The 25112-nt window shown below is 44.8% G+C and overlaps 2 protein-coding genes across 12 annotated transcripts in view; one reads left to right on the top strand and one right to left on the bottom strand.

Moving 5' to 3' along the window:
* The window catches only part of MAPK8 (mitogen-activated protein kinase 8), a 112819-nt gene extending 103825 nt beyond the window's left edge, over nt 1-8994 (top strand). For 4 of the 5 annotated variants that reach the window (XM_074958569.1, XM_074958568.1, XM_074958571.1 and 1 more), the window contains 2 exons: nt 5246-5323; nt 7447-8994. In XM_074958569.1, the coding sequence (XP_074814670.1) occupies nt 5246-5323; nt 7447-7592 (224 nt within the window). In that variant the 3' untranslated portion in view covers nt 7593-8994. Of the gene's footprint in view, nt 1-5245; nt 5324-7441 lie in introns of all 5 variants that reach the window. The other variant, XM_074958573.1, reaches the window with a different exon arrangement.
* Nucleotides 8995-17842: 8848 nt separating this feature from the next.
* ARHGAP22 (Rho GTPase activating protein 22) overlaps nt 17843-25112 on the bottom strand; it is a 234616-nt gene continuing 227346 nt past the window's right edge. For 3 of the 7 annotated variants that reach the window (XM_074958577.1, XM_074958578.1, XM_074958576.1), the window contains exons 7-8: nt 23963-24866; nt 17846-18927 (exon numbers count right to left, since the gene is read on the bottom strand). In XM_074958577.1, the coding sequence (XP_074814678.1) occupies nt 18699-18927; nt 23963-24866 (1133 nt within the window). In that variant the 3' untranslated portion in view covers nt 17846-18698. Of the gene's footprint in view, nt 18928-23962; nt 24867-25112 lie in introns of all 7 variants that reach the window. The other 4 variants (XM_074958579.1, XM_074958580.1, XM_074958574.1 and 1 more) reach the window with 3 other exon arrangements.

Consider the following 25112-nt stretch of genomic DNA (forward strand, 5'->3'; position numbering starts at 1 on the left):
CTGTCACATCTCAAAGAACCACAGTTACTGTAAGTAAACATTTCATTCAGTTGCACTCGGGAATCTTTTAGTGGACAAGGGGTTTACTGCCGTGTTAGTTAACCCTTCTAAGGAGCAAGTTTTAATTAACATGGCAGCTTTTTATTTAAAAGAAAGCGACTGTTCTCACTGCCTAGAGTATTGCTGGACTTGTACATGTCTACATGAGGACTAACACCAGTGCTGATGAAACAAAGTTGGAAAACTGGTGAGAATATTTTTCCCCCTAAAATTCCATAAGGTAGGCAAGACCTTGCAAGTCAGCTACAGCCATTGCTAACACTTCTTGTCAGAGAGGAGTAACTTTCCTAGGCTTGGGTGCACATCCGTATTCTGCTTCATGACCTTCTGTTATGGTGGTAAAACTTCTCAGTTCTAAAATGCTTTGGGAAAGGAGTGGCAAAGTATTCATTCTCCACTTCTAAGGCCTCCCTACCACCAAGAAACCTAAACTCTCCCCTGCTTCCTGTAGAGGCAGCATGCTGAGATTCTGGGGGGAACAGGTCCAGCTTGTGGTGTGTCAACAATAAGCTTTGCAGATTGAGGGCTTGGCTACACTTGCAGATGTAGAGCGCTTTGGGTTAAACCAGCCTTCGTACAGCGCAGTAGGGAAAGCGCTGCAATCTGTCCACACTGACAGCTGATAGCGCACTGGTGTGGCCACATTTGCAGCACTTGCAGTGATATTGGAGTGGTGCATTACGGCCAGCTATCCCAGCGTTCAAGTGGCTGCAGTGTGCTTTTCAAATGGGCAGGGGGTGGGGTGGAGTGTGTTGTGTGTATGTGGGGGGAGAGAGTGGGTTTTTGGGGTGCCCAGAGTGTGTCAGCATGCTGTCTTGTAAGTACAGACCCCCCCCCCTCCCCCGCCCCCCCCCCCTCTCTTTCTCTCTCAAAGCAAACATTAGCTGTTTGTTTTTTTCTCGGAGCTGATAAGCAGCTGCTCCTGTACTCGAAGACAAGAGAGGCCACTTCAGTTAATGGGATTATGGGACGTTTCTGGAGGGCAATCAGCGCTGTAACTCCTCGTTCACACTGACGCTGTAGCGTCTCATCCACTATGCAGCCAACCTCATCCCTCGCGGGGAGGTCGAGGATCAGCAGCGCTCTAGCCAGGGAGTCAGAGCACTCTACGTGCCTTGCTAGTGTGTACAGGGAGTGAGTTAGAGCGCTCTGGGCAGCTTTATTGCGTTATAACGTGCAAGTGTAGCCAAGGCCTGAGCAAAGAGTAGGTTGCGGGGAGTCAACTAAGCCTCCCTGCTAAGAGAAGTTTTTTCAGTAATGCAGGTGATCCACAAAAGAGATGGGAGGAAACTTAGCATACCAATAGGCTTTCCCCTATAGCCATAATATCAACCCTACTTCCTCTATAGGGTGTTTATACGTTCATTTACATTTCTCCTGAGGGGAAAATTAGTGTGTTCATTTGCATTTTCCTCTTTAAGGAAACAAGCATTGGCCTATGTCCAGACTAATCTTCTGATAGCAGTCTCGCTTCTTAATACCAAGTTCGTATATATTCTCCTGTCACGCCGTATTTGGTTTTTAATCTCTCCTTGCTTCAATCGCTTCTTATCGTCACTTGCATTGTCTGAAAGAGGCTCAGCCACCTTTAGTTTTACAGAGCTTCCTCAGCTGTTTCTTCAAATAGAATTTTTCTTCAGCAAAAGTAAACGCTGCAATTTGATATACATTTCTGCTATTAAAGGTGGATTTTTGATTCCATGTAGATGAGACTAATCAGTTATCATTGGGGGAAAAAATGGGGAAAGTCATGACTTTTTGTGGCACAAAATAGAGATGTCACAGTTTTAGCTGAAGGAAAAAAACAGTGTATTAATTATTTTTGAGTTGTTTGTCATGGGAAATTAAGAGGTCAAATCTGTTTTACAACAAATTGTTTTAAAAGCTTTCAGTAATATCTGAAAACCGCCCTCGACTACAAGACAAATATAGAGCCAAATTTAGCACACAAAAAAAGGAGCAGCATTGCTGTGAGTTGCAAAGCCCATGACTCTTGATATACCACTGTGCCCCCTTACCTCAAAAGGCCCAGTGTTTGTCACAAAGATCGTGTTCTCGCACATACAGCATTACTTGCAGAAGGTAAATGTAAGCCAGTGTTTTCTTTGAATTAAACATCTGCACCCACACAGACGTCAATAGCTATACCTATGGCAATACTAAGCCGTAGCACCACAGCAGTGACTAAAGCCTATACATTCTTTCTGGGTTACTTGCATGCATGATCATGAAGCCTTCTGTAAAGCCTCTACTCTTGAATTTTTTTGCACAAAACCCATTGTATGTTCACAGAACCTATGCAACAAAGAGGTACTTTCATCTGCTGTTTCTGTATACTACCTAGTTGATACTAACCTTATGACTTCAGTCGTACAGCCGATAACATTATGGATAGGTTTTGCGATATTGTTCTCAATGACCTTGTATCTCTTGGATTTTAAAGAATATGCTCTCAGCAAGTGGCAGCTACCTCTTACAGATCTGCACTTTTCTGTATCTCCTCCATAAGTTTATCAAAATTCATTGCTAAATCAGAAGACAGCTGATAGCAAATGTCACACTTTTATCCTCTTGAGTGTGTGTGTGTGTATGTATATGTGTATGTGTATATATTTATACGTTATGTAACAGTAAATACACCACTCTCTTTTGTGATGAGGTCTGAATGCAAACTTGGTAGAAAGAAGTCCTCGATCCAAGCCTCTATTGTTGACAATTGCCTTCAATGCATTACCGAATCTCTGTGGTTTTAAAAGCTTGAAAGAACAAAGAAGGGACTTTCATTGCTGCTTCCTAGATTTCTTGCTCTTAGGTTTTGTGTCATTCACTGCACTGGTGAGCAGGCAGGGGTAAATGTTTTTGTTTGTTGTTTGTTTAGAAAAGTCTCTTTACAAATAACCAGAATACCCTGCCCCCAACCCATGCCCCCTCCCCAGTTGGACCTTGTGATCTAGCATATGACAGGATTTGGACAGCTTCAGGTTACAGACTTGGCGAAAGTAGTCCTGCCTTGTGTTGAGGAATAACAGGCACAAAGTTCCTTCCCTATCAGTTACATCTTGCAGAGTCACTTAACAGGAGCTCAGAGCAGCCTGCATTTTCTTTTGTACATGGGTCACGTGCTGTGTCTCTTGAGCCCTTTGACCCTGTGCATCATATTGCAGATCCAGCTGTCAAAGTAAATTTGTAGAAGGTCCCACACCATAACCGTCACCTGTTCCTCTACCATGGCAAGTAGGCTTGGAACCATGTTTTTCTACTTGCAGAGTTTGCTTGTTTATCTAGTTAATTTTCAGTTGTTTGAGGTTTTTAATAGGATTAGTGATAGGATCCATTAAGATGGATCCAGAGAAGCATTAAAGTGTAAAGTGCTACATTTAATATGCGAATATAATACATTGAATAGACTGGTACCGTTTTAGGTGCTCAAAATACCTGGGAGAAAGTTCAACCGTTACTGCCAGAAAGAGAAGGAAGTAGGAGGGATGCTTCATGGTCCACCCCTGGAGAATTTCACTGTGCATGCAGATGCCAGCTCTGACCTGCTAGCATAAGAATGTATAGCCCTTGTGCCAACCAAAGGCTTACCGCAGATAGTCTGGAGCCCTTTGCCATTAGACTCTGGACATAGTCTTCAACATGGGGGCCAAGCTAGAAAGGAAGGCAAATGCTCCGCTAATCTGGTTTGATCACCATCACCTCGAGAGTGAGGCCATGGCTCTTCCATTTCCCTCTTGAGGTAAGAGATGTGCAGTTATGAGCTTCCCAAGGAGACTGATGTAACCTCCAAGGGTGCTTTGAAACACAGTATGATACCTCTGTCCTGGCCTAGTGCCAAGTGCGGGTAGCCACGTGGGTTGCTATGCTACCCCAGTCTGTTGTCTCTGACCATTGATAGTGGCTCCTAAACAATTCCTTCCTCCATATTGCACTCGGAAATCACTTCAGTTTGCCACTTTTAATCTGTCACTGACAATTTGCGTCTAAGGTATTGGTCCTTTTCTTCTACCAGTGCTGCTTCCCAGCCAAAACCTCCTCTGGGTGGTTGGCCATCTTATCAACCTAGAGCACCCCTTGCTGACTTTAGAGGCATCTTTTTCATCCTGTGTGTGGCTTTTAATCGCCACAGAAAAGGATGATCTGATCCAGAGTGGCTTCTGGATATTTATGGTGACCTTCAGATTGGGATGGTACAGCCATACCGCTATCCCTTAGTGAGTCTCAGCCAGTGTCCTTGTGCCCACCCTCATCTGACCTGGATCTGTGGATATTGTAGCTGATCAATATCTGATCCTCCTGTTGGAAAGGGTTGTCCACACATCTCAGATAGGGTTATCTGCCAGCATCTCTCAAACAAGTTATGGCTAGGCCTCTGCTAAGAAAAAACGATTGGACGAGACTGCCTTGGTTAGCTATCATCCAGGATCCTTCAGGCAAAGATATCTGGGAAGGGAGAGGCAGTCCAGCACCAGTAACGTTCGACACTTAGGTTGTTTGAACATCATTCAGTGCATCAGGCTTGGCCATGGCATGAATTTGCACTAGTGAGGAAAATCCATGATGGGGTTGGGGCAGGGGAACATTTGTTCTTCAAGAAATGTTATGGTTTCTGATGCAGAGCAGTCTTGCAACTTGGCACGTAACCCCAAGTATGCTTCCAAGGGGATAGTTATGGACTTATATAAACACAGTCTGTCTAGCAAAGAATCGTGGTGTTGCTGGGTACTAGCTCTTCTCAAAAATGTTGCCTTGAGCCATCCTAATCCCAGCTAGATAAGGCCTTCTGCGCTCCTTGTTCTTCCATCAGACCTGTTCACCTGTGCAGGAGGCCTCCATAACATTGAGTGAATGGATTGCCTCAGCCTTGTGGCTCTACTTAGACGTCCTCCATCTCAAACCGACCCGGACAAAATCAGCTACCAAGCAGTGAGCAATTTCAGTGCATTCTGTGAGCTCCAAACCTTTGAAGTTGCAGCAGAATGGTGCTGTAAACTGGTGCATCACTTTCAGTTCTAAATATGTTCCTTTCTTTGCTATCTTCTTTGTAGTCTAATATTGTCTAAAAATAGTTCTGAAGAGTAATAATCCTATGAAACTGGAATGTTAATGATGAATGCACATCTTATTAAAATGATCAGTTTGAAGTATTGGATTGGTATAACTACTATTTTTGTCATGTTTACAGAGTTAATATACAAGGAGGTCATGGACCTGGAGGAAAGGACCAAGAACGGGGTTATACGTGGACAACCAGCCCCTTTAGGTTGGTTACAATAAAAGCACTGTACAAGCCTGATCTATGTGGTAAGCTAGAAAGGCGCAAAGCTGATTGAATAGTAATAGTTAATATAGCTCAAAATATGACTCTAGAATTTCAAGAACACTCCGGCAGAAGCTGTTTTCAGCTAATTCACTTCATCAGTGGTGATAATTGATGCTGGTGCTCTGCTTTGGAAATGTAAAGCACTATATAGAGATTAGTTAACTACCCCTCCCAACACCCCCATGAAGCAAGGCTTTGGGACAGGGACTGTCTTTTTTTTTTCTCTATTTGTCCAGTACCTTGCACAGTGGGATTCTTTCCTATGATTGAAGGTACAGCTACACGGGAAGCAGAAACCCTCAGAAGCGAGACTCAGAGCCCGGGTCTACAGACTCAGGCTCTTGCTACAGTACTAAGAATAGCTGTTTAGACATATGGACTTGGACCCACCCCCACCTAGGCTTCACAGCCCAAGCTCCAGCCCAAGCTGCAACAGCTGTCTTTAGGACTGTAGCATAAGCCCAAGTCTGTAGACCCGGGCTCAGAGACTAGCTGTTGCAGGTTTCTGCTTGCTGTGTAGAATACCCAAAGGCTCTTAGAAGCCACCACAATACAAGTAAATATCCCCATTTTACAGGTGGAAAACAGTGCATCTGGGCCAAAGTAACACAATACATCAGTAGCAGAATTCAGATTAGAAATCAGTTGCTAGCCCTCTCTGCTCATCCATTAGATCAATGTCTCCCAAAAGGGTGACTAGCTAATGAGGTTCCAGTGAGCATCATCAGAGACGGGCATTTAATCAACACATTCACACCAAGGTGGATGCCAAAACTTATCCTCCTAAATAAGCTTGGCCTGAGTTTCAAAAGTATTTAGTGCCCACTGTTTGTATTTCAGTGAGACTCCGTCTTCCTCCTGCAAATTCTTATAGCAACAGTGCCTGGGCTTGCCTGGCCAATGTAGAAAACTGCAGTGTGATGTCATAAAGAGGTCAGCCTTTACCAAACCCTCCTGAAATCTTGGCTGATCCTGATGAGCATGCTGCTCAAAGTGCTTGTTCCCATCCTCAGCTCTTCTGTCTTTTAATTTTGGGGCACCTGACACTGCTCCAGGAAATACCCCTTTTTATTGTCTGTGGTATTCTCTCCCATCAGCAACTCCTCACTACTTGACATTAATTTCTTATGTTCTGCTCTTGGGAATCCCATTATATATTTTAATAACTTTTCTGCCACAGTTCAGTAGCTCATGATTAGACATGAGACTTGTAACTGTTTCATACCAAGCTGCTTTCCTCTTGAATTTGCTTTAAAATCCTCATTGTAACTTTGTTACATCTCTGCATAGCTACTATAAAAGTACACTTTAACACTTGCATTTAATGTCTACTAAATATTGAGATCAAATTTCTCACTCGTACTGTTTGCCTGAATAATTATTTTCTAAACAAGAACGGCCTTTGGAAGCCACTCTTGTATTTTTGTTATCAAGTACAGCTGGGTCATTAGAGTACCCCCTTTCCATGGTTGGAGGATCTGTGGCACAGGGTGGGATAATAACTGCCATTGTTTCCCTATGTAATCTTGAGCAGCTCAAAGTGAGTAAAGCACCAGGAGTCCTGACTCCAACACCACCATTTTCTCAGGTGGCCAAAGTTCAGAAGTATTGAGCACTAAGCAGTTCCCACTGAGGTCATGGAGCTGATGAATGCTTGGAATTTCTGAAAATTCAGCCACTTTTAGGCTTAAGTGTATAGTTAGACGCCTGCTTTTAGGGTTTTGGAAAATCTTCTTGGGCTTATGTAGAACTACATGCCATTACCTCCTTTCTCTCTCAGCCACACTTCTGAATTTGGCACTCAGCTGTAAGTGTTTATCTCAGATTTACAAGCATCCTGTACTGGAAGTCCCATGGTTTTTGGCACAGATTAATGGTTCAGAAATATAACCCTTCACTTAAATAAAAAAATCCTCAAATCTTATTTAATAATGGACTCCAAGAAATCTCTTCTTGAGTGGCAAGAAAAATTAATGACCAGTAGAGCGAGAAATACTAATGCAAGTATTAAACCATGCAACTGTATCTGCAACTGATTTGCTGTTTTGTTTCTCATAGCACAGGTGCAGCAATGATCAATGGTTCACAACATCCGTCGTCTTCATCATCTGTCAATGATGTGTCTTCAATGTCAACAGATCCAACATTGGCCTCTGATACTGACAGCAGTCTGGAAACATCCGCTGGACCTCTGGGTTGCTGTAGATGACTACTTGGTCTTTTGGGGGGGAGGGAAGGGGAGTCCTTTAGTCATTGATAGGGCACCTTTAAGAAAATCAGTGGTATTATTTTTGAGTGTTTTTTCAAAAATAATTGTAGGATTCATTTTAAAGTGCTGTAATTTTAAACTGTAAGTTGTGTTAAAAGCAGCCACAAAAATGTATTTTTTTTTGCTGTAATTAACTCTGTAAAATATTAAACCTGATAATTTTATCATGGTTCTAAAAAATCTGCATATTTGCTTTACTATTATGCTGCTGAACTTTTTTTTACTGAATTTGTAAGATTTGTTTGATCAAAGCACACATTAATGTTGTCTCGCCGTATCATGTATTATTTAAGATTTTATAGGTTTTTCAATTTTTTTATTAGAATTTTTTCCAAATATTTTGTTCATGATTATCCTTCAAAGTTATATGCTTGGTCACTTGTCTTACCCATGTGGAAGAGAAAATAATACGTTGTAGCCTGTCATAGCTTTGGGTATAGCTACAGTAGTGGTAGCAGTGAACACAGAATCCTTTAATTCTGTCTACTTGCCTATAACAATTGAATAAAAGCAGCAGTTAGTGAGTTTCATTAGGGAAACTGTTTATGACCCATGGCAAAGTCACCTCATCTGAGAGGCAATATAAACATAAAGCAAAGCATATCTTTATAGCTGCAGAAGTATCCAGCCTGCCAAAAGGAGATGGTGGCAGAACTGTGGCATGCTGAAGCTTATGATCTCATAAAACAAAAAGAGGATACTTCATGAATAATACGTTGCAATGCAAATAAACTGTTTACTACTTCTAGCTATTAGCCTGTTTTTGTACACAAAAAACAAGGTAGGCCCAGGATATCTAGATTGCCAACAGGGAAAACTAGACCTGTAGTTATACTTTCACAGAGCATGTGGTTCTTTGGAGTTTAAGTTCCTTATTTTCTGTGTTAGGATAGAGCAGTTTTGTGTTGGGTGTGTGTATAGAAAACCCCATCTTTTTGACCACTCTTTCTTCACCCAGAGTAACTTATTCCTGTAAACCAATCACTGGTGGGAGAACCTCAGGTTGTAAGATTTCTGTAGCTAATGCATTAAGAGAGCAATATATGCCATGGTAAAAATGGGGGGAAATAGCAGTGCTGGATAAATCGTTTTTCTCTTTCACTTCACTGTCAGACCAGCATAGCAGAAATCTTAATAATGGTTCTTTTTAAGCCATGAATGTTCAGTATCTTTCAGCATTGAAGCCCCAGCTGTCAATGCTCTTTTAAAAAAAAACAAAACAAAACAAACATGTAGATCACTTGCTAAGTAGTCATGTAAAATGGTGCTGCTCCTTACAGAAGTATGTTAACTGTTTACATTTTATATTTACAGAATGATTTGTGTGTAACTGACTGACTTTGTTTATGAATGAGTAAAAGAATCATCCGGAGTTTATTCCTTTGAAAAGTGCAGATTTCTCAAGAACCTAAGCTATATTGATTGCCTTGTGTAGATAAATATTTTGTGTAGTGAATTAAAATGTGGAAAGGGATTTAAATTAGTGACACCTACAAAAATGAACTTTTAAACGAAAAGCACAGGAGTCTTGCCAGGCACAAAGCCGAAGAGAATGACTAGAAATAGCTACTGAGATCATCCAAGAATGAAACTAATGCTGCTCAATGTCTGGTCCTTTAGAATTTGTTGGATAAATAGAAGAAATATCCTTTTTTAAATTTATAATTGGAAGAGGGAAAATTGCCTTTACCCACTTTATCGTCCCCAATTACGTTTTTCTGTTTTCAATATCTAACAGAAATTAGACTTTTTAAAAAAATCAAAGAAGGGGTTGCAAGAAATAGTAATGTCTCAAAGAAAGCTGGCAGTCAGTTGTTGAAGTGCAAAGTTGTATTTTTGCTGCCTGGCTAGACCACTGGTAAGCGATAGCGGTGTGTAGTTTTGCTGTTCTCACTTATATCTGATATTTCAGTAGTGAGCTTTAAAACACACACTTAAGGCAATTATTTTTACAGAACCCCGCCAAACTGTATGTTACCTAAAAGCTGATAGGCCATACAATGGGGATTGGAGCAAAGCATACTTTTTTTCTTGTTGTATTTGGACCAACAGGGCAGTTTATTTTGTGTCTATCAAATTTTAAACTGTGTGACATAAAGCCAACTGTATTTGGTCATGTATTACAGGATAACATCATTATATAGGCCCAGATTATGTTCTGGTACACTGGTGTATACATCCAGAGTAACTCAGTTACAAGTAATGAAATTACTCCTGGTTTATGTCAGTGTAACAGAGCACAGTTTGGCCCCAATCATTCTTGTTTTAGCTGAACTCTGGAATGGTAGTCATCTCTGGCACACACACACACCCCTTGTCTTAGATTCCAGTTCACTTAATTGCTCTTATTTAAGTGCTCTTAAATGAGTTGTAGTAAGACATTTTATTGGCTCCTCCTCCTCCTCCCCCCCTCCCCCCATCTTAGATTTCTCTAGTGCTGCCCGCAGTAGGTACTGGAAGTGAAGAGGCCATTTATAGCGCAAGAGACCACTTCAGTCAGGATGGGGCATACCAGCACCCATAGTCCTCCTGGGTCCCACCTTTCTAATAAGTATTCAGATTATTGCGGTCTGTATCTTATGCAAATTAGGTGCCCATCGCAGGCTCCTGGCAAATTTCCAGTGAAGCCCGCTCAGCCGGGCCAAGTTAGGGCTCTGCAGTTCTAAGCCATTGCAACAGTTTGCTAGTCTGAATTCTCTTTTTAGTCAGCGAAATTCGTTTTATATTTCAAGGACAATTGCATATGGATGCAAACAATAAGCAGGTGGCTAGCTAGAACTGTCCTGCCTGTTCTTTAGAATTGGCCTGTCCATTGCTGTTCTCACATTATGTCTAATATCCAATACACGTTATACTTCCGATGTGTTAAGTATCATTGAACTTGGTTTATTATTTTGATAAATAGTTCCATAATGTTTCCATCCCAACAGTCTGTGCTAAAAGATACACAGCTTTTCCACCTCTAGGACTCCAGCTGCAGTCTAGCCCAGACTAGTAGTGAACGAAAGTGACCCACATCTAATGTCCTATGTCAATTGAAGTGGACACCTGCCCACTAAGAACTGAATGAATTCATGCTTTCTGGCTAGTTGCAACAAGTCCCAGGACTGAACAGACAACTCCTCCTAGAAGTGGGTCCTTCCAGGTCAGTATTAAACACACTGGTGGGAGAAGTTTGTACTGTCTTTGCCTGTGCTTCTACCTGTTTTGTGTGTTGAGGACTTCACTCAGTGCAACACAAGGAGGCAGACTGTCTTTAGCTATCTTATCTTATATAAACTTCTGTGTGTTTAAATCAGCTGAAGTCCGTTTAAATCACACAACAGTACTGATTGGTTTAATAACCCTGTATGCTAACATGGTTAGGCCCAGTCTCCACCAATTAGCTCATTCAGGTAAATGGCCCAATCTCTGATCCAGGGTAACTTTTCCAGCTTGGGGATCTAAATTAGAAGAGATTTTGCTATATATGGGATAGCAGCTTTCATGGTATAAATCCCCACAAAGCAAAAGAATAGCTGTACAAATTATCTATAAAATGCCAAGGAATTTGTTTAGGATAGAGCAAGCCTTGATTTTACAGGTTATGGGTGACAGTGCCCTCTACTGGTATACTGCACAAGTAAGTAGAACAATGAAGTTAGATGTGTAGATTTGTGATAGCAGCGTTGGCCCCCAGACTAACACATTCCAAGTTCGAATGCAAGATCTAAGCACCTGACAGGCCAGTCTCTAGTCTACACATGACTATGCTGGTCCCACATGAAACATACAACGCACCCATCTCAAACTTAGATACACGCCTATAAACCATCAAAAATACTGGTGGTACGCATAAACCGTGTCGTACGCACTGTCAATTCAGAACATTTGGGAGGAAGAGAACATTCCAGTTTGTGTCTGGTTTTCATGACTTGAGTCGCTGAAGTAGTCCAGGGTGGACTGCCAATAGCTGAATATTTGTCTAACCCGCTTTAGAGCGGTTTCTGTTGTTGTGTTAGCTCTTTGTATATTCCCATTAATGTTTCAGTTGACCTTCTTTTCCCTACATAGTTATGAGTAAGTTGGAAGACTAGAGAATGGAGATGAATTAGAAGTCATCTGCATTTTTTTCAATAAGGCTAGAGGTTCCTAATGGAGGAATATGTTGTATGTGTAACTCTTTTCAAACTTTCCAGCTCACTTAGTTGCTCTTAAGTGCTCTTAAATGAGTTTCAGTAAAACATTCGATTGGCTTCTCCCCATCTTACATTTCTCTGCATTACAGAAATTTTCTTTGAATAAAGTTAACTTCACACATTTCCACTTCCACTGCTAAAAGTGAAACTAGTTTATTATGGAACTACCTCACACAAACTTTCTGTGCTTTCTTGAGTAAACAGAGCTAACCTTCACTGTTGGATCTACCCTGAATGTGAAACACAAAGTACATTTCCCTTTTTAAAAAGCCCAGCCTATTGGCCAATGTTGAGACAATATCCGTAAGTATGTATCATGTATACTTCCCGTACGATGTTCATGTGTAACATATAGCTCACATACAATAATGTACATCCAGAAAATTGTGTTAGATGTAAATTGGTGACTTTATTATTGTAGTCTGTTTTTTGTAGGTAAAAATAACTGAACTAGTAATATCAGTCCATCCTTTACATTTTACAAAAGGAATAATTCTTGGTAAGCTTTGCATACAGATGAATTACTTTTGTAGGCCCAATATCTAGTCTATTTTTGAGAGTTCTTAAACTTTTAACTTGTTACTAAAGTTGAGCAAAACTGGCTGAATTCTCGTGATCACTCCTCCTGCCCCTTTCAATGTGGATATGGAAATGTATTCTGTCCTGGGAAGTGTGGAGGGGAAGGACACACCTTTTAAATATGGAAAAATGACAGTTCGTTTTCTTTCCCATGTGCCACCCTCCCCTCCCCCATTCTTTTCTACCCCTTCCCAATAAGCCACTGGTGGGGAAATACTGAGATCATTGTGGTTTTTATCATCTATGCCATCGGTCATGACACGTGCACCACTGGAATGTATACATTGTTATCTAGTATGTCAATTGGTTATAATGATATTTTAAATAAAAAAGGATAAAAAGTTGTTTGATGACCACTCTGTAGTTAGTGTTTCTTCATTGCAGCTCTGGGGCTCTAAAGCACCGTGTATTTGCCTCAGTCGTTTGGGGGAAGACTCTGTTCTTCATGATGCCCAGGTCTGTTACGGTGGGTATGTCAGCCTGCTTGAGGGCACAGCCAGACCTGTCAGACACTGGCAACAGGGGAATGCACCACCCCCTCCCTCTCCCACCCGTTTTGGCTTTCCCAGCACTCCTTGCTCTCCCGAGGAGAATTCCAGCGTTGGAGGTCTGAGCTCTGCCCGCTGGGGTGATTCAGGCTCTGCAGCTCAGCTGTGGCCTCAGACTGTGCATCTACCCCTCAGCCGCACTGTCCCTGCATTTGGCTGGGGAGAGAACCAAGGGCATTTCTGTGGCTCCTCCTCCACCCTCCTCTGTCAAGTGTCTTGTATGGGAACAGCGTCTCCTGTTGAGTGAGGAGAAGGTCGTGTGTCCTGATCAGGGCTGGGATGGATCTGAAAGGGTGTAGACACTGGACACAACACTGACCCTGATGCCGGAGAGTGCAATAAGGGTCTTTGGGTCCCTGATCCCTCCACCTGCCACCACCTCTAACAGGCCTCCTGAAGCTTCCCTACTGCTCTCCCAGGCAGTGGCTCCAGGGATTCAGGCTCCCATCCTAGGCAAGGTGGGCCCGGGGCTTCAGGTTTGTGCATAGGCCCATTCTCACACTCCAGCCTGCTCTAAGAAGCCCAGACAGGAGGCGGGACAGAAAGACTTGCCTCTTTTGAGAGCCTCTCAGATATTCTGGGTGACTGGCGCTCACTGCACTGCTGTGAGAGATCCCTGTGACGGTGCCATGGGAAAGTTGGCATATGAATCAATCCCCTATCTTAATGCAGCTCTCTGCTTTCTCCTCCAGCACACCCGGGAGAGTTATTTAAACTGTGAGAGATTTCTTACAGCCACTGCTGTGTGTCTCTGATGGGTAGAGTATTTTCAGAGGGAAAGGTGCCTTGTAAATGAAAGTTACCATTAATCTAGTCTGTGCCACTTGAGTAAAGTGTATGGGGACAGCTGTATTAGCGGCATGTCCCCTGAGGAAACACTGGTAACTTAATGATGATTGCTGTTTAACTGCAAAAGCATTCAAATAAATTTTTAGCAGGTGCCACGTAGTTGACTAATGTTGCTAGCAGGAGTGACAGTCTAAGCTCAGCCTGAAGCTTTGGGTTTAGGTGGCTTTGGTTTTGGTGACGTCTAGTCAAATATTTCCAGATCAGGGAATGTATGTGGCTGTGGTCTAGCTGAAACCTCGGTTTTGGTTTTGCAACCCAGCAGTGCTTTGAACCCTTGGTGGTTGTATTTTATCATTATGCTCTCTCTTCAGTTCTGGCTAAAATGCAGCTCGGGATGGGGAGAGTGAAGGGGGCCGACTGGCATCCCATAGCGATCCCTTGTAAATTTCTGCTGCGATCTCAGCTCATTAACAGACTGGGATTCTCAATAAATTAAAAGAAATCTTCAACAAGAAGAGTGTGTTTATCTTGACCCTGGGGGGGGGGGGGTTCTTTGGTTTACAGATTTTTTTTTTCCCCTTGAATATAACAAGTTCTGATATAAAGATAGTGGCTAGATTCTTGCATGAACAGTGTGCCTTGCTTTTTTGGGGAGGGGTCCTAATTCTTCAAAGTATTAAACTCGTTTAAAATGTCATTAATTCTAGGAGTGGCTATCTGTGTTCTAAGGACCCTGCTTCACACACTAGAAGCGTCGCAAGCAAAGAACCGAATAAAGCCGTTCGGCCGCTGGCTGTCTCTCCATTCAGCCCTGGGACCCAAGGAACATTCCTCCTTCCTGAGTTGCAGCCGCTTGGCTTTGTTGCCTCATGCAGAGTCTTGTATTTGCTTCATTGTTAATTTCATTTCCTGGCTCTCTCCTTCTCCCCTCCCCCGTTGTTGGCCTTGTGCACGTGCCACCTGTTTTAGAGGGGGGTGGAAGGGAGTTTCTCCGCGTGGGATGGTGGTCAAGGACGCACTCCATTGCAAGGGCAGGCCTGCATCTTTTGGAAGAGTGTAAGAATGAGTCTGTCCCTTGTGGAATAGGCTCCACTCACTGCTGGGTCAAAGCCAAATCATTCTTTGGGGGTTGTCATAACACAGGATCATCACCTGTATGAAAGAGTCTTGATGACGAGGGGGCAGGGGCCAAAAATCTTCACGAAGCTGCTTCAGCTGTCAAGGTGAAACAAACAGAGCTGTTGGCTCTTCCAGCACGTATGGGTACCCCAAAAAATTGAGTAAACCAGGCTCCCTCCTTTATGTCCCTGGAGCATGAAAGCCTAGAACAGCAGCCTCGTGCAAACCTCAGTAGGAGCGAATCCCCCCCAGACTGTAGCTGTTTCTTTTTGTGGTAGTGTCTTGGCTCCAGTAGGAGCAGAGGTGTGTGTGTGTGTGGGGGGGGGGAGGAAGAAAGTGGTAGTACCTCCCAACACCACAGCTGTTAGATGGCGTAGAAATGCGCAAAAAAATGCCCCTCCTCTTTCTTGCATGCTTTGATCAGCTGTAAATGGCTAACATTGAAATTGTCATTGTTAGGCTTCAGTGTTAACACCCACTGAGCAGCTCCTCCAGCTAGGGTTTCAAATGGCCTGCAGCCTCTGACAGACACCACTGCAGTGGTTAACGGACAGACTGAACTGAACGTGTCCTGCGCAACCATAAGGGTTAGCGGCATCTTTACCAATCTAAAGCGCTGTATAGGAACTGGATAGTATGTATTAAACAGAAGTTTATGCACATGGTAGCCAGCGGGGGACTGTATTGGCTCCCTGAATTGCTTTGTCAGCCCAGTCTGACACGCGTAAGTGAAACCACCACTTCATGTAACAGAGGCTGCTATGCAGGTGCCAGAGAGTAATGGAGGAAGACTGGATGGTTCATGTGGGATTTGGGAGAGAGCTTCAGTTCCCTGCTCCTGCCATCGCCTTCCTGTGTGACCCTGGACAAGTCACTTAGCCGCTCTGTGCATCAGTGCAGTGGGGTTGGTAGTACTTCCCTGCCTCACAGGGCAGTGTGAGGATAAATACATGAAGGACGGGGCGGTGCCAAGTTACTGTCGTGATGGGGGCCATAGACATAAAACACACAATTTGGTTGCTATGTCTGTGGATCAAGTGCCACAGAGAGGAAAATCTCCTGCTCACATTATGGAGAGGTCTCCTTGATTGTCACTGGAGATGCCAGTACAATATGTATCCCTCCTGCCCTTGCTGTCTAGTCACAGGAGGGATTTGTTTTATGATAATGTTGTAGGAAAAGTGGCCTGAAATGACCAAGGAGCCACTTCAAATGTTACTTATACATTGAATTTAAAAAAACTGGATCCTAATTCCCCTGGGTGTGTGTCAGTTGGCTGGAATGGAGTCAGATGAAACAATTGCCAAGGCAAAATGCTGACAAGTACGGCTCCTTTTCAAGCCCTGCAGATGGCAGGCGACTCCCAGGAACGAGCAGCTGGTCGACAGCTCTTCATAGCACTGCGCTGGGGCAGAGGCTGGGTGTGGAAAGGCTGTTGCTGGCAGGGGAGGGGGTGTGTGGCTGTTACTTCAGCCATTTCACACTGAGCCATGTTTTAAAGCAGTGGTTCTCAACCAGGGTACGCAGAGGTCTTCCAGGGGTAGATAAACTCATCTAGATATGTGCCTAGTTTTACAACAGGCTACATAAAATTGTATCTGCATCTGGTCTGCAGATATAAAGTGGATAGCTGCAGATTTGCAGGGCTCTATACATAAAAAGCACTAGCAAAGTCAGTAGAAACTAAAATTTCATACAGGCAATGACTTTATATACTACACCTTGAAATGTAAGTACGGTATGTATATTCCAATTGATTTATTTTATAATTCAATGAGAAAGTCAGCGTGTTGTCAGCAATAGTGTGCTGTGACACTTATGTATTTTTATGTCTGATTTTGTAAGCAAGTAGTTCTGAAGTGAGGTGAAACTTGGTGGCACACAAGCCAAATCAGACTCCTGACAGGGGTACAGTAGTCTGGGAAGGTTGAGAGTCACTGTTTTAAAGTATCCAGCATGGTAACAGAAGCTGCCCTCCTGCCAGAGCCTAGCAAGGTTTGAGTGTTTGGCAGAGGAAGGGGTTTCACTTTGCTTAACTCATTTGCCACATGTTCATCACTGTGGGAAGAAAGGGGAATGGTGGGATGGGTGTGCACATGAGCCAAAAGGAAACAAAGCGGCATGGACTAGCTAAAGGAGAAAAGCATGCCGCTCCTGCTGGTTACAGTGGGGAAGGCTGGGTTGGCACAGGGGAAGCTAAATGTAATCCATCAAGTCTTTGAAAAGCCTGTTAGGGAGAGGAAACTCAAAAGCGTGATAGACCCTGGGCAGCTCTGAAAATCCTACAGCAGCCCCAGCACTGTAACCCTACCCAAAGCATCCCTTGGGCCAGCTCACCCAGCCCTCGTTGGGGCTAGCAGGGCCAACCCCCTCTTTTTTTAGCCTCCTCTGCTGCCAATTTCTCCTATGCGGGCTACTGAAACTGTGGGGGCAGAACAGAGTGAAGAACGGTGCAGGTTGCACCCAGCCAAGGAGAGCTCATGACGCTCAGGTGACGTCAGTGACAATGTGCAGGGTGCACATGGTGCTGGGGTCAGGCCCCAGCATTGCACTGCGGTGGGTAGTTGGGCCCCCCCTCGGTATTGGTTGGAAGCTGGTGCCCTCTCTCCATGTCTTAGCAGTGGGGCAGGGGGGACAGCTGATACAAACCTCCTTGTTGAGAGCCACAGCCACACCCAGGACTAAACAGATTTGTCACCTCTAGCTCAGAGAGTGGCATTCCCCAGAGGAGAATTGGGGTAAACTGGCAAGGAACAGACTCTCTCTCTCTCTTCCATTAGAGCTGTTGAGAGAATAGCAGCCTTCAAGTACCAGTGGGTCAGTCAGGTCCCTTTAGGCCTACATTCAAAACTATTCTTCTACTGCCGTAACCGCTCTGGTAATTTCAATGCTGTGGCCTTTTAACTAACAAGGGCTTATTCATTTAAAACAAAAGCAAGAAGGAGGTTAGAAATCTCTCTCTCTCTCTCTCTCTCATCTCCCCATGTTGAGCTCCATTACTACAATTATTGGTAAAGTCGTCATTTCAGAATGAAGAAGAGAGAAGAGCCTGGCTGCGGAGGACCCTTGTGGCCAGATGTGTTTAGTTCAAGCTCCAGGGAGGTTGCCCCTCCAAGGTATTTATTAATCACATATTTTATTAAGTCACATTTGGTGCAAATAATAATATTTAGAGTCATAGTTTGGGCATGGCTGGGTTGGGGGTTAGAAATTGGGTGACTAATTGAAGGCATGTGAAAGTCTGACACTTCGAATGCTTGTCGGCTAATTTTGCAAAACCCCTTCATAAAATAATACCAAGTACAGGAATAAGAACTTTCACCAAGCAGATTTTTAAACAAATTTCATGAAGATTGGAAAACCTGCCAAGTTCAACTTGATTCATCACGAGCTAAATCCGCTGCCAGGCCAGCGGTGTCGTCGTCTCCTCCACAGGAACTGTGCATGCTCCTTCAGCTCCAGCCAGCCTGCCTGCTGCTCTCTTAGGCCATGGCAGCAGTGTTGGGAGCATTACTGTTGTCTCTGGACCAGCAAAGGGTGGCCCAGTAAAGCCAAAGACAGTGCCATGACTGCAGTGACAGAGTTGTCCCTTTGACATTAGGAAAGAGAGGCCCAGCCATCTGCAATTTGGTGTCTACAGTTTCAAGCACTGCCTTTAACAGTCAGTTTCCCTGACAGCCCAAATACTATAGCATATGTAAACAAAACAACATAGCAAAAATCCTTAAGAGCAGGGACTCACTGCAAAAATACTCATGATGCATGAGTAACCCAGAACAAAATGACTTGTGCTGGAATTAAAAAACACGGTCGCTAGTGTACTTCTGCTGCCTTTACTTCGCCACTTTAGCTCCCCGGCTTGCAACAGTCAAATTTCCTAATGTCGAAAAAAACTCTTCCATTTCTGTCTGCAGGAGCTGGTTTCTCTTTTCAGCATCTTCACGCGCACGCTCCGAATTCCTCAGTTTGATCTCCAGCATTGTGTATTTCTTTCGCTCCTGGTCCAACTCCTCTTCCAACCTTGTCACTCGTTTTCTCAGGTCAGCGCTTGTTTCTTCAATTCTTAAAGCCAAGAGAAAACAAAGAGCATTTTAGTCTCGACAACTGCTATGGTGACTGCCATGAAACATACACGTTTGCCATATGACAGCTAGAACAAACATCTTAACGTGATGCCACCAACAGTGGGGTTTGTTATGGAGGTACCAACTATAACTCAGGAGGTAACGTTGAGTTAAGTTTTGTATGTTGATCAATGGTTCAACCTCTCTTCTGGGTATAAAGAAGACAGCGTGTCCTCCCCAAACTTACAGCACGGGCTTTGTGGGCAGACAATCAACCAACCTTCTCAGAATTTACAAATCAATCCATTCACTGGTTAGAGTAAAAATTAATTTAAGCAACTCTCCTCTTTCTTCATGCCATTGCTTTTCCTTGTTGAGATACATTCCTGTAGGTAACCTGCATTGGAAACCAGGAGTTCTAGACTCATTTCTACTAACTGGCATTATTAAGTCTATGCCCTTCAGAACCCTTATTAAGCAAAGAATCATAGCTCTCTACTCACTCATGGGAATGGAGCCCAAATCCCGTTCAATTAGAGCATGCTTTTGCATGAGAGGCAGCATGACTGTCTCTAACATGGGCCAGCTCATGTACTGGTCACCCACTGGTGACTTGTGCATAGTATAGTGCGTTATGCATCTCCCTATGGTGACAGGTTCATATGAGATCGAATCCTGGTGCTTCTGACTAAAATAGGTCTGAGTGTAGCTACAGGGGTGAAACATATCCTTTAATGCTGGAGTTTTAAATCTTATTGCTGGGGAGAGGAGTTGCAGTTGTGCATAATAAACATTTAATTTTTTAATGGCAAAAATAACTCTAGGAATTTACATTAAAAAAAAAAACCTACATCAGAAGAACATTAAGGTCGCAAAGTCAAGCACTCAAAAAGGCTAGACAGACGCTTTAATTCAGCCCTCTTGGGCTTATGCAGAATGATCCAATTTTTAATTACATGATCACTGACTTTTTCCCTACAGCACACCTGCCTCATTCAGTGCACAGGCTGGACCTGGCTCGGCAAATGAAGCAGCTGTTAAATAATGAGGATAAAAACAACATATTAAACATGGCCCCATCTGTCAATCACACGACACCATCCACATCTTGCTCAGAACGCAAACTAAATAATTTCCTCAGTGGTGTTTCTAGGGCATCTGTCACTAGAATAGAGGGGTGCTTCACCAACCTCAATGAACTTCTCTTCACAGCACCTGTGGCTCAGGTGGGAACTAGAACTCTTCTGTTACAGAAGGGAAAACGGAGACAAAACCCCAGGGACTTATCTAAGGCTACACTATGAACCAACTGCCCAGGCAGGACTGGAACTCAGAACCTTGTGAATCTAAACCCTATGCCTCATTAGAGTCAGGCATGCACAATGCTTGGTTTTGGGATCATTATAACTGTCACCATTCAGGGTACCTGCGCCTGTATTTCCCCTCACTGCTGCAACACAGGCAGCCCGTCTCATGCTTCCGGCTCCCCAGCGGTCACCTCTGTGAGGGGAGACCTGCATCTCGCTCCCTGCTGACTGAGGTACTTCCAGGCTGCAGAGACAGGCTGCCCAAGCACATCTGTTTGTTTTCTCTTCAGAGACTGATAACGGGGATTGTTAATACTTCTAGGGTACCACACAGTTCTTCCTGTGCAAGCCTATTTTATTCTTAAGATGAAAGCACTACAGAGAAAGCAGATTAAAAGCAATAGAAGAACCTACACACGTGCTAATAAGGTTACCAGAGAACTCCCCACCACCACCCTACTGGGGGCTCTGGCAGGAGCAGTCTCAACTTTCATGCATGGGGTTTCCTCTGTGGTCACAAGTTCATCACAGCTTCTGCTCAGAACAAGTTTAGTCCACCCTTTACACAGTTCAGGGATTCTGACATGGAGTTTCCAGGAGCAGGTGATTAGTAGCAAATGGGTTTTCCTTTCCTCCCTAGGGCCCAGCTTCAAAAGGGTGGAGTCCAAGCGGGTCATTTGCATGGCCCTCACCCCCCAGCTATTTCCTAAGAAACCCACTTTACATACATTGTCTCAGAAAGTCCTTTAATGGTCCTAACATATACATTAGTTGAGTCCCTAGAAAAATTACATACAATCCACCACCATCACGAACAAGGGCATTTTCAACTTCAAGGCACACAATCCAATTCAATAAAGCTTATCTAAACTCCATATTGTTTGTCCAGGACATACAGGATACTGTCAGTCTGGCACAATAACAGCGCTATGATGTTTTTGACCCTTAAGTTATCAACACATTCTCTGAGCCTTAGCTCCATCTCCACCACGTTTGTGTCTGGGAACACAGTGGCCTACCAGTCATCTACCTAGTAGTCTGCAACCCAGGTCTCCTTATGGGCCTTCTTTGTAGCTTCATGTGTGAGTTAAACTCCAGCCAAGTCTCCTTGGGTTGGATGAACAGTTGCTCACAAGTATCTTTTGAATGCTCTTCTATGCAAGGAAACAAAGCTATTTCAAAGCAGTTCCATCACCTCCAGTTAAGGATCACAGCCTTATCAACAGCACCTCCCATCAAAAATAACTGACAGACTTAAGAGCTGGCCAGGACACTAGTCCTCCTCCACAGCCAGGTGATGGCCAACCACTGGCACCCTTTCTGTTCCCTACCCAGATGGACCCAATGCCAAGGAAATCTTGCAGACCACTGCCTCGCTTGCTGAACAGACTGAGTGCTGGCCTGCTGGAGGGTCCTACAGTTATAACTGGGAATATTCACGTATGTCCTGAAACAAATAACGGTCCAAGGCAGTTTTCCTAGCACCCAGCAGATTAGCTAGGGAAGAAAATCCAGCTGCTGCTTTGGAAAAGCCCTGGAGAATTTAGAAGAAAACTCAAACCTTACTGCAGAATTTTTAACCATCCTATAGAACTGACATGCCAATTAAATCCTCCGCCCGCCCGCCACACCCTCGTGCGATTCTATAAAACAGCTGAAAAGCCTGCACTACGAGTCTCATTCTCGGCTAAAATACTATAGGTTCTGAGGGGTTTACAGAAATTACTTGAGTACCTTTCTGTGCAGCCCTACAGCTTTCATCCCTATTACATTCTACAGGACTTTTCCATGAGGAAAGAATCTTTCCTGGAGCTGCTGCTATGCAGTCCTGGCTGCAGCTGTCCTTTCACCACCTGGCATTCTAATAGAGGGAGCCTGATCATTATAACACCCGCAAATTGCTCTGGCACAGTTTGCGCACAGGGCAGCTATAAAACCTGCCTCTTTCTGACTAAGAGTGAGTGAGTGAGAGAAAACAGGCAAACAGCAGCCCTTACATCAACAGGGACTCCTGCCCCTGGCAGTGAGTTCACACACTCTCAGCTTCTCTTTGCGCCACAAAATAAAAGCGCAGAGTCCCTCATTAAACCATACCTTGCTACTGAGATGGAGCTCTGAAAACCACACAAGCACAGCCACAGATCCAAAACAACCAGCCAGGAAAGAGGTTTTTAGACAAATGGATTTAATCCATCGCTTTTTCCTAAATAAATAAAGCAAGGAGGCATAGCCAAAATTCATCTAATTCCGCCAGGCTGAATGCCCATTTCTGCAAGCCTGAGCCACTGCTCCTGCAGAAGTGGGCACCCAGCTATGCAAACGGTTGCAGATGCACTCAGAAGGGGGGGGGCACTCAGTCACCCCCCCAGTCCAAGCAGCCAGGCCAGAACTCAGTGTAGACTGGCAGCCAGTGCTTGGACTCCACACGCAGCATGCAAGAGTGAAGTCAGCTCAGCCCTTTCTCAAGAGAGTTATGCAAGGTGGGTTAGCACTTTCCGAGGCAGCATTCCTTCCTCTACCTTTACCTGGACTTTAGTCTCTGCAGTGGGGGAAATGTGCTGCTCTGGGCGGCTGTCTTCCCCCATTCCCAGGCAACCCCCATTTTTCCCACCTCACCTGTTATCCACCCAGATGTTTTGCAGGGGGGACACATGAAAGAGTTAAGATTTTGTTCCTCCCACATGCCTGGGGCCAACTTCAGCTCTCAGTCACATGTGCACGAGTCCCTTGGATTGGGATGGGAGCTGTGTGCAAGCTGCTTGGTTTTGAAAGGAAAACTCTCGTCAAAGATGGGATGATTATAAACAACTCCAGCTTGGAAACCAGCGTGGGCAGAGGCCCAGCAACCACGTCCTGCCCAGCAACCACGTCCCAATCTGTAAGGGACCTGATGGCTGAGGAAAGCAGGCTGCACTAAAGAAGAAATGACCATTTCTCTGTGCATCTCTGAAGGGCTAAGTCACAATGCATAAAAGAAAGGAGCAAAGCCAGATTTCTAGAGAAGGAAACGTCTGAGCAAATACGTGTGTGTGTGTGTATACTCAAAGAGGAGTCCCAGCCCAGAATGTCTAAGCTTTGAAAGTACAAGAACTAAGTTGTAAGTAGGGCTGGTCTAAAAACTGCAACTGAAATACATTCCTGCTAGAAAATGGGGCTCTGTCAAAAATCACATTTCCGCCCCGCACCCCAAGAAAAGATGGATTTTGGTGGAATTTTCCACAGGTAAAAATCTTAAACCAAAGCTTTTGTTTCAGGCTGGGCTGACAGTCTTTGCGTCAGGCTGAGCTGCCACAGTGCCTCATGGGAGTAGTAGTTCAGATGCTCCATGCCCTCTTCCCCCCCTGTGCGTTGGGCTCTCCAGCTGGACTACATCTCCCATGAGGTCAACAGACTGAACTAAAACCCCTCCAATGTCCACTGAAAATGACAAAATACTGGAATTTCCCACAGAACGGAAATCTCATTTTTCAGCCGTGGCTAACTGGAAGATATTAGAGATGGGAGCGAAGCTGGAACCAGTCACCACTGAGCTTTGGGGGAGATCAGATCCAGATCTGTATCTAAACTTCACAGCCCCTTCTCCTAAGCCAACCTCAATCCCCACGTTGCAGCTCAGGCTCATTGCGGCAGAACTGGGTCTATTCCCTGTTTGGAGCAGGAATGTATTGCTCAGACAAGGACAATGCTGCAGTGAGAGATCCCGCTCACAGCTGACAGTCGTGTTACCTTTTGATACTAGACTCATACTCAGTCCTCTGTTTGCTCAGTCCTGTCTTTAGCTCTGAAACCAGGCTCTGCAGAGCCCTGGAGCATTTGGCTGAGTCTTTGGAAGCAGCCGCCAGGTCACTCTGCTCGCTGCAGCTGCTGATGCACATTTCGAACCTTTCCATGCTATTCTCCAGGTCCACAGTCTTGACCTCGCTCTGCGACAGTGAGCCCTGAGTGGCCCATTCCGTTTTGAGGGAGCTTAAAGCAGAGGAGTCACTGGCCCGGCAGGCCGGGCAGCTGCTGACAGAATCAACGACAGAGATCTCACAGGACGAGGTGGACCAAGCAGTGCTGGAGATGCTGTGTGCGCTCAGGGAGAGGCTGGAGGAGGGGACGTTGTCGTAGGTGGAGAGTCTTTGGGATGAACCTGAGTCTTTCACCCGCTCCCCAGAGGACGTCCGGCGGTGGCCTCGGAGAGAGTACAGTCCATTCATCAGCCAGTTCCCGCTGGAGGAGAGATTAGGAATGTCTAAGGACGAGCTACCCAGCTTGGGGCTGACAGACCTTGCCCCCTGTTGCCGGAAGGAGTACTTCCAGGTGGGTAATGTCTGCACCCTCTTGCTGGGGCTGGTGGCAGGCTGGGTGGCTTTGCTGCTGTGCTCCTGAGGGGCGTTTTTCGCCAGCAAGCTGGGCGTGGCGTCCGGCGCCATGGCACTGCTAGAAGGCAAGTCGGCAGGGCTGGAGGCGCTCTTCTCCGACCTGCTCTCCTCCCCATCTTCCTCGGAGATCCATTCCACCATGCTGCGCTGCAGCACAGAGCGGGCTTCGGGCTGAGCCCCGGCCACATCGGCCTGCGAAATGGCAAAGATTTGTCCGTGTTCACTTATCAACACCGTCATCAAGTGCTGGACCAGCGAGGTGCCTGCGGGGAGAGAATAGAGGCAAGAACTTAATGCGAGAAACAAGAAGGCCTTGGATATTCGTTTCCTGTCTGAAAGAAACCCCCGGGCTCTTCAGGGACATGTCCTTGAGCACCAAGCACAATGGGTCTGTATAAGCAATACATAGCAAGGACTCTGGCCACCTTTCCTTCAAGGACTGTAGAAGGGGAGTGAGTATCATTGTTCCCATTATTAGAAAGGGGAGAAATGAGGCACAGAAGACCCTG

The sequence above is a fragment of the Natator depressus genome, chromosome 7 (assembly GCF_965152275.1).
Source record: "Natator depressus isolate rNatDep1 chromosome 7, rNatDep2.hap1, whole genome shotgun sequence".
Taxonomy (NCBI): domain Eukaryota; kingdom Metazoa; phylum Chordata; order Testudines; family Cheloniidae; genus Natator; species Natator depressus.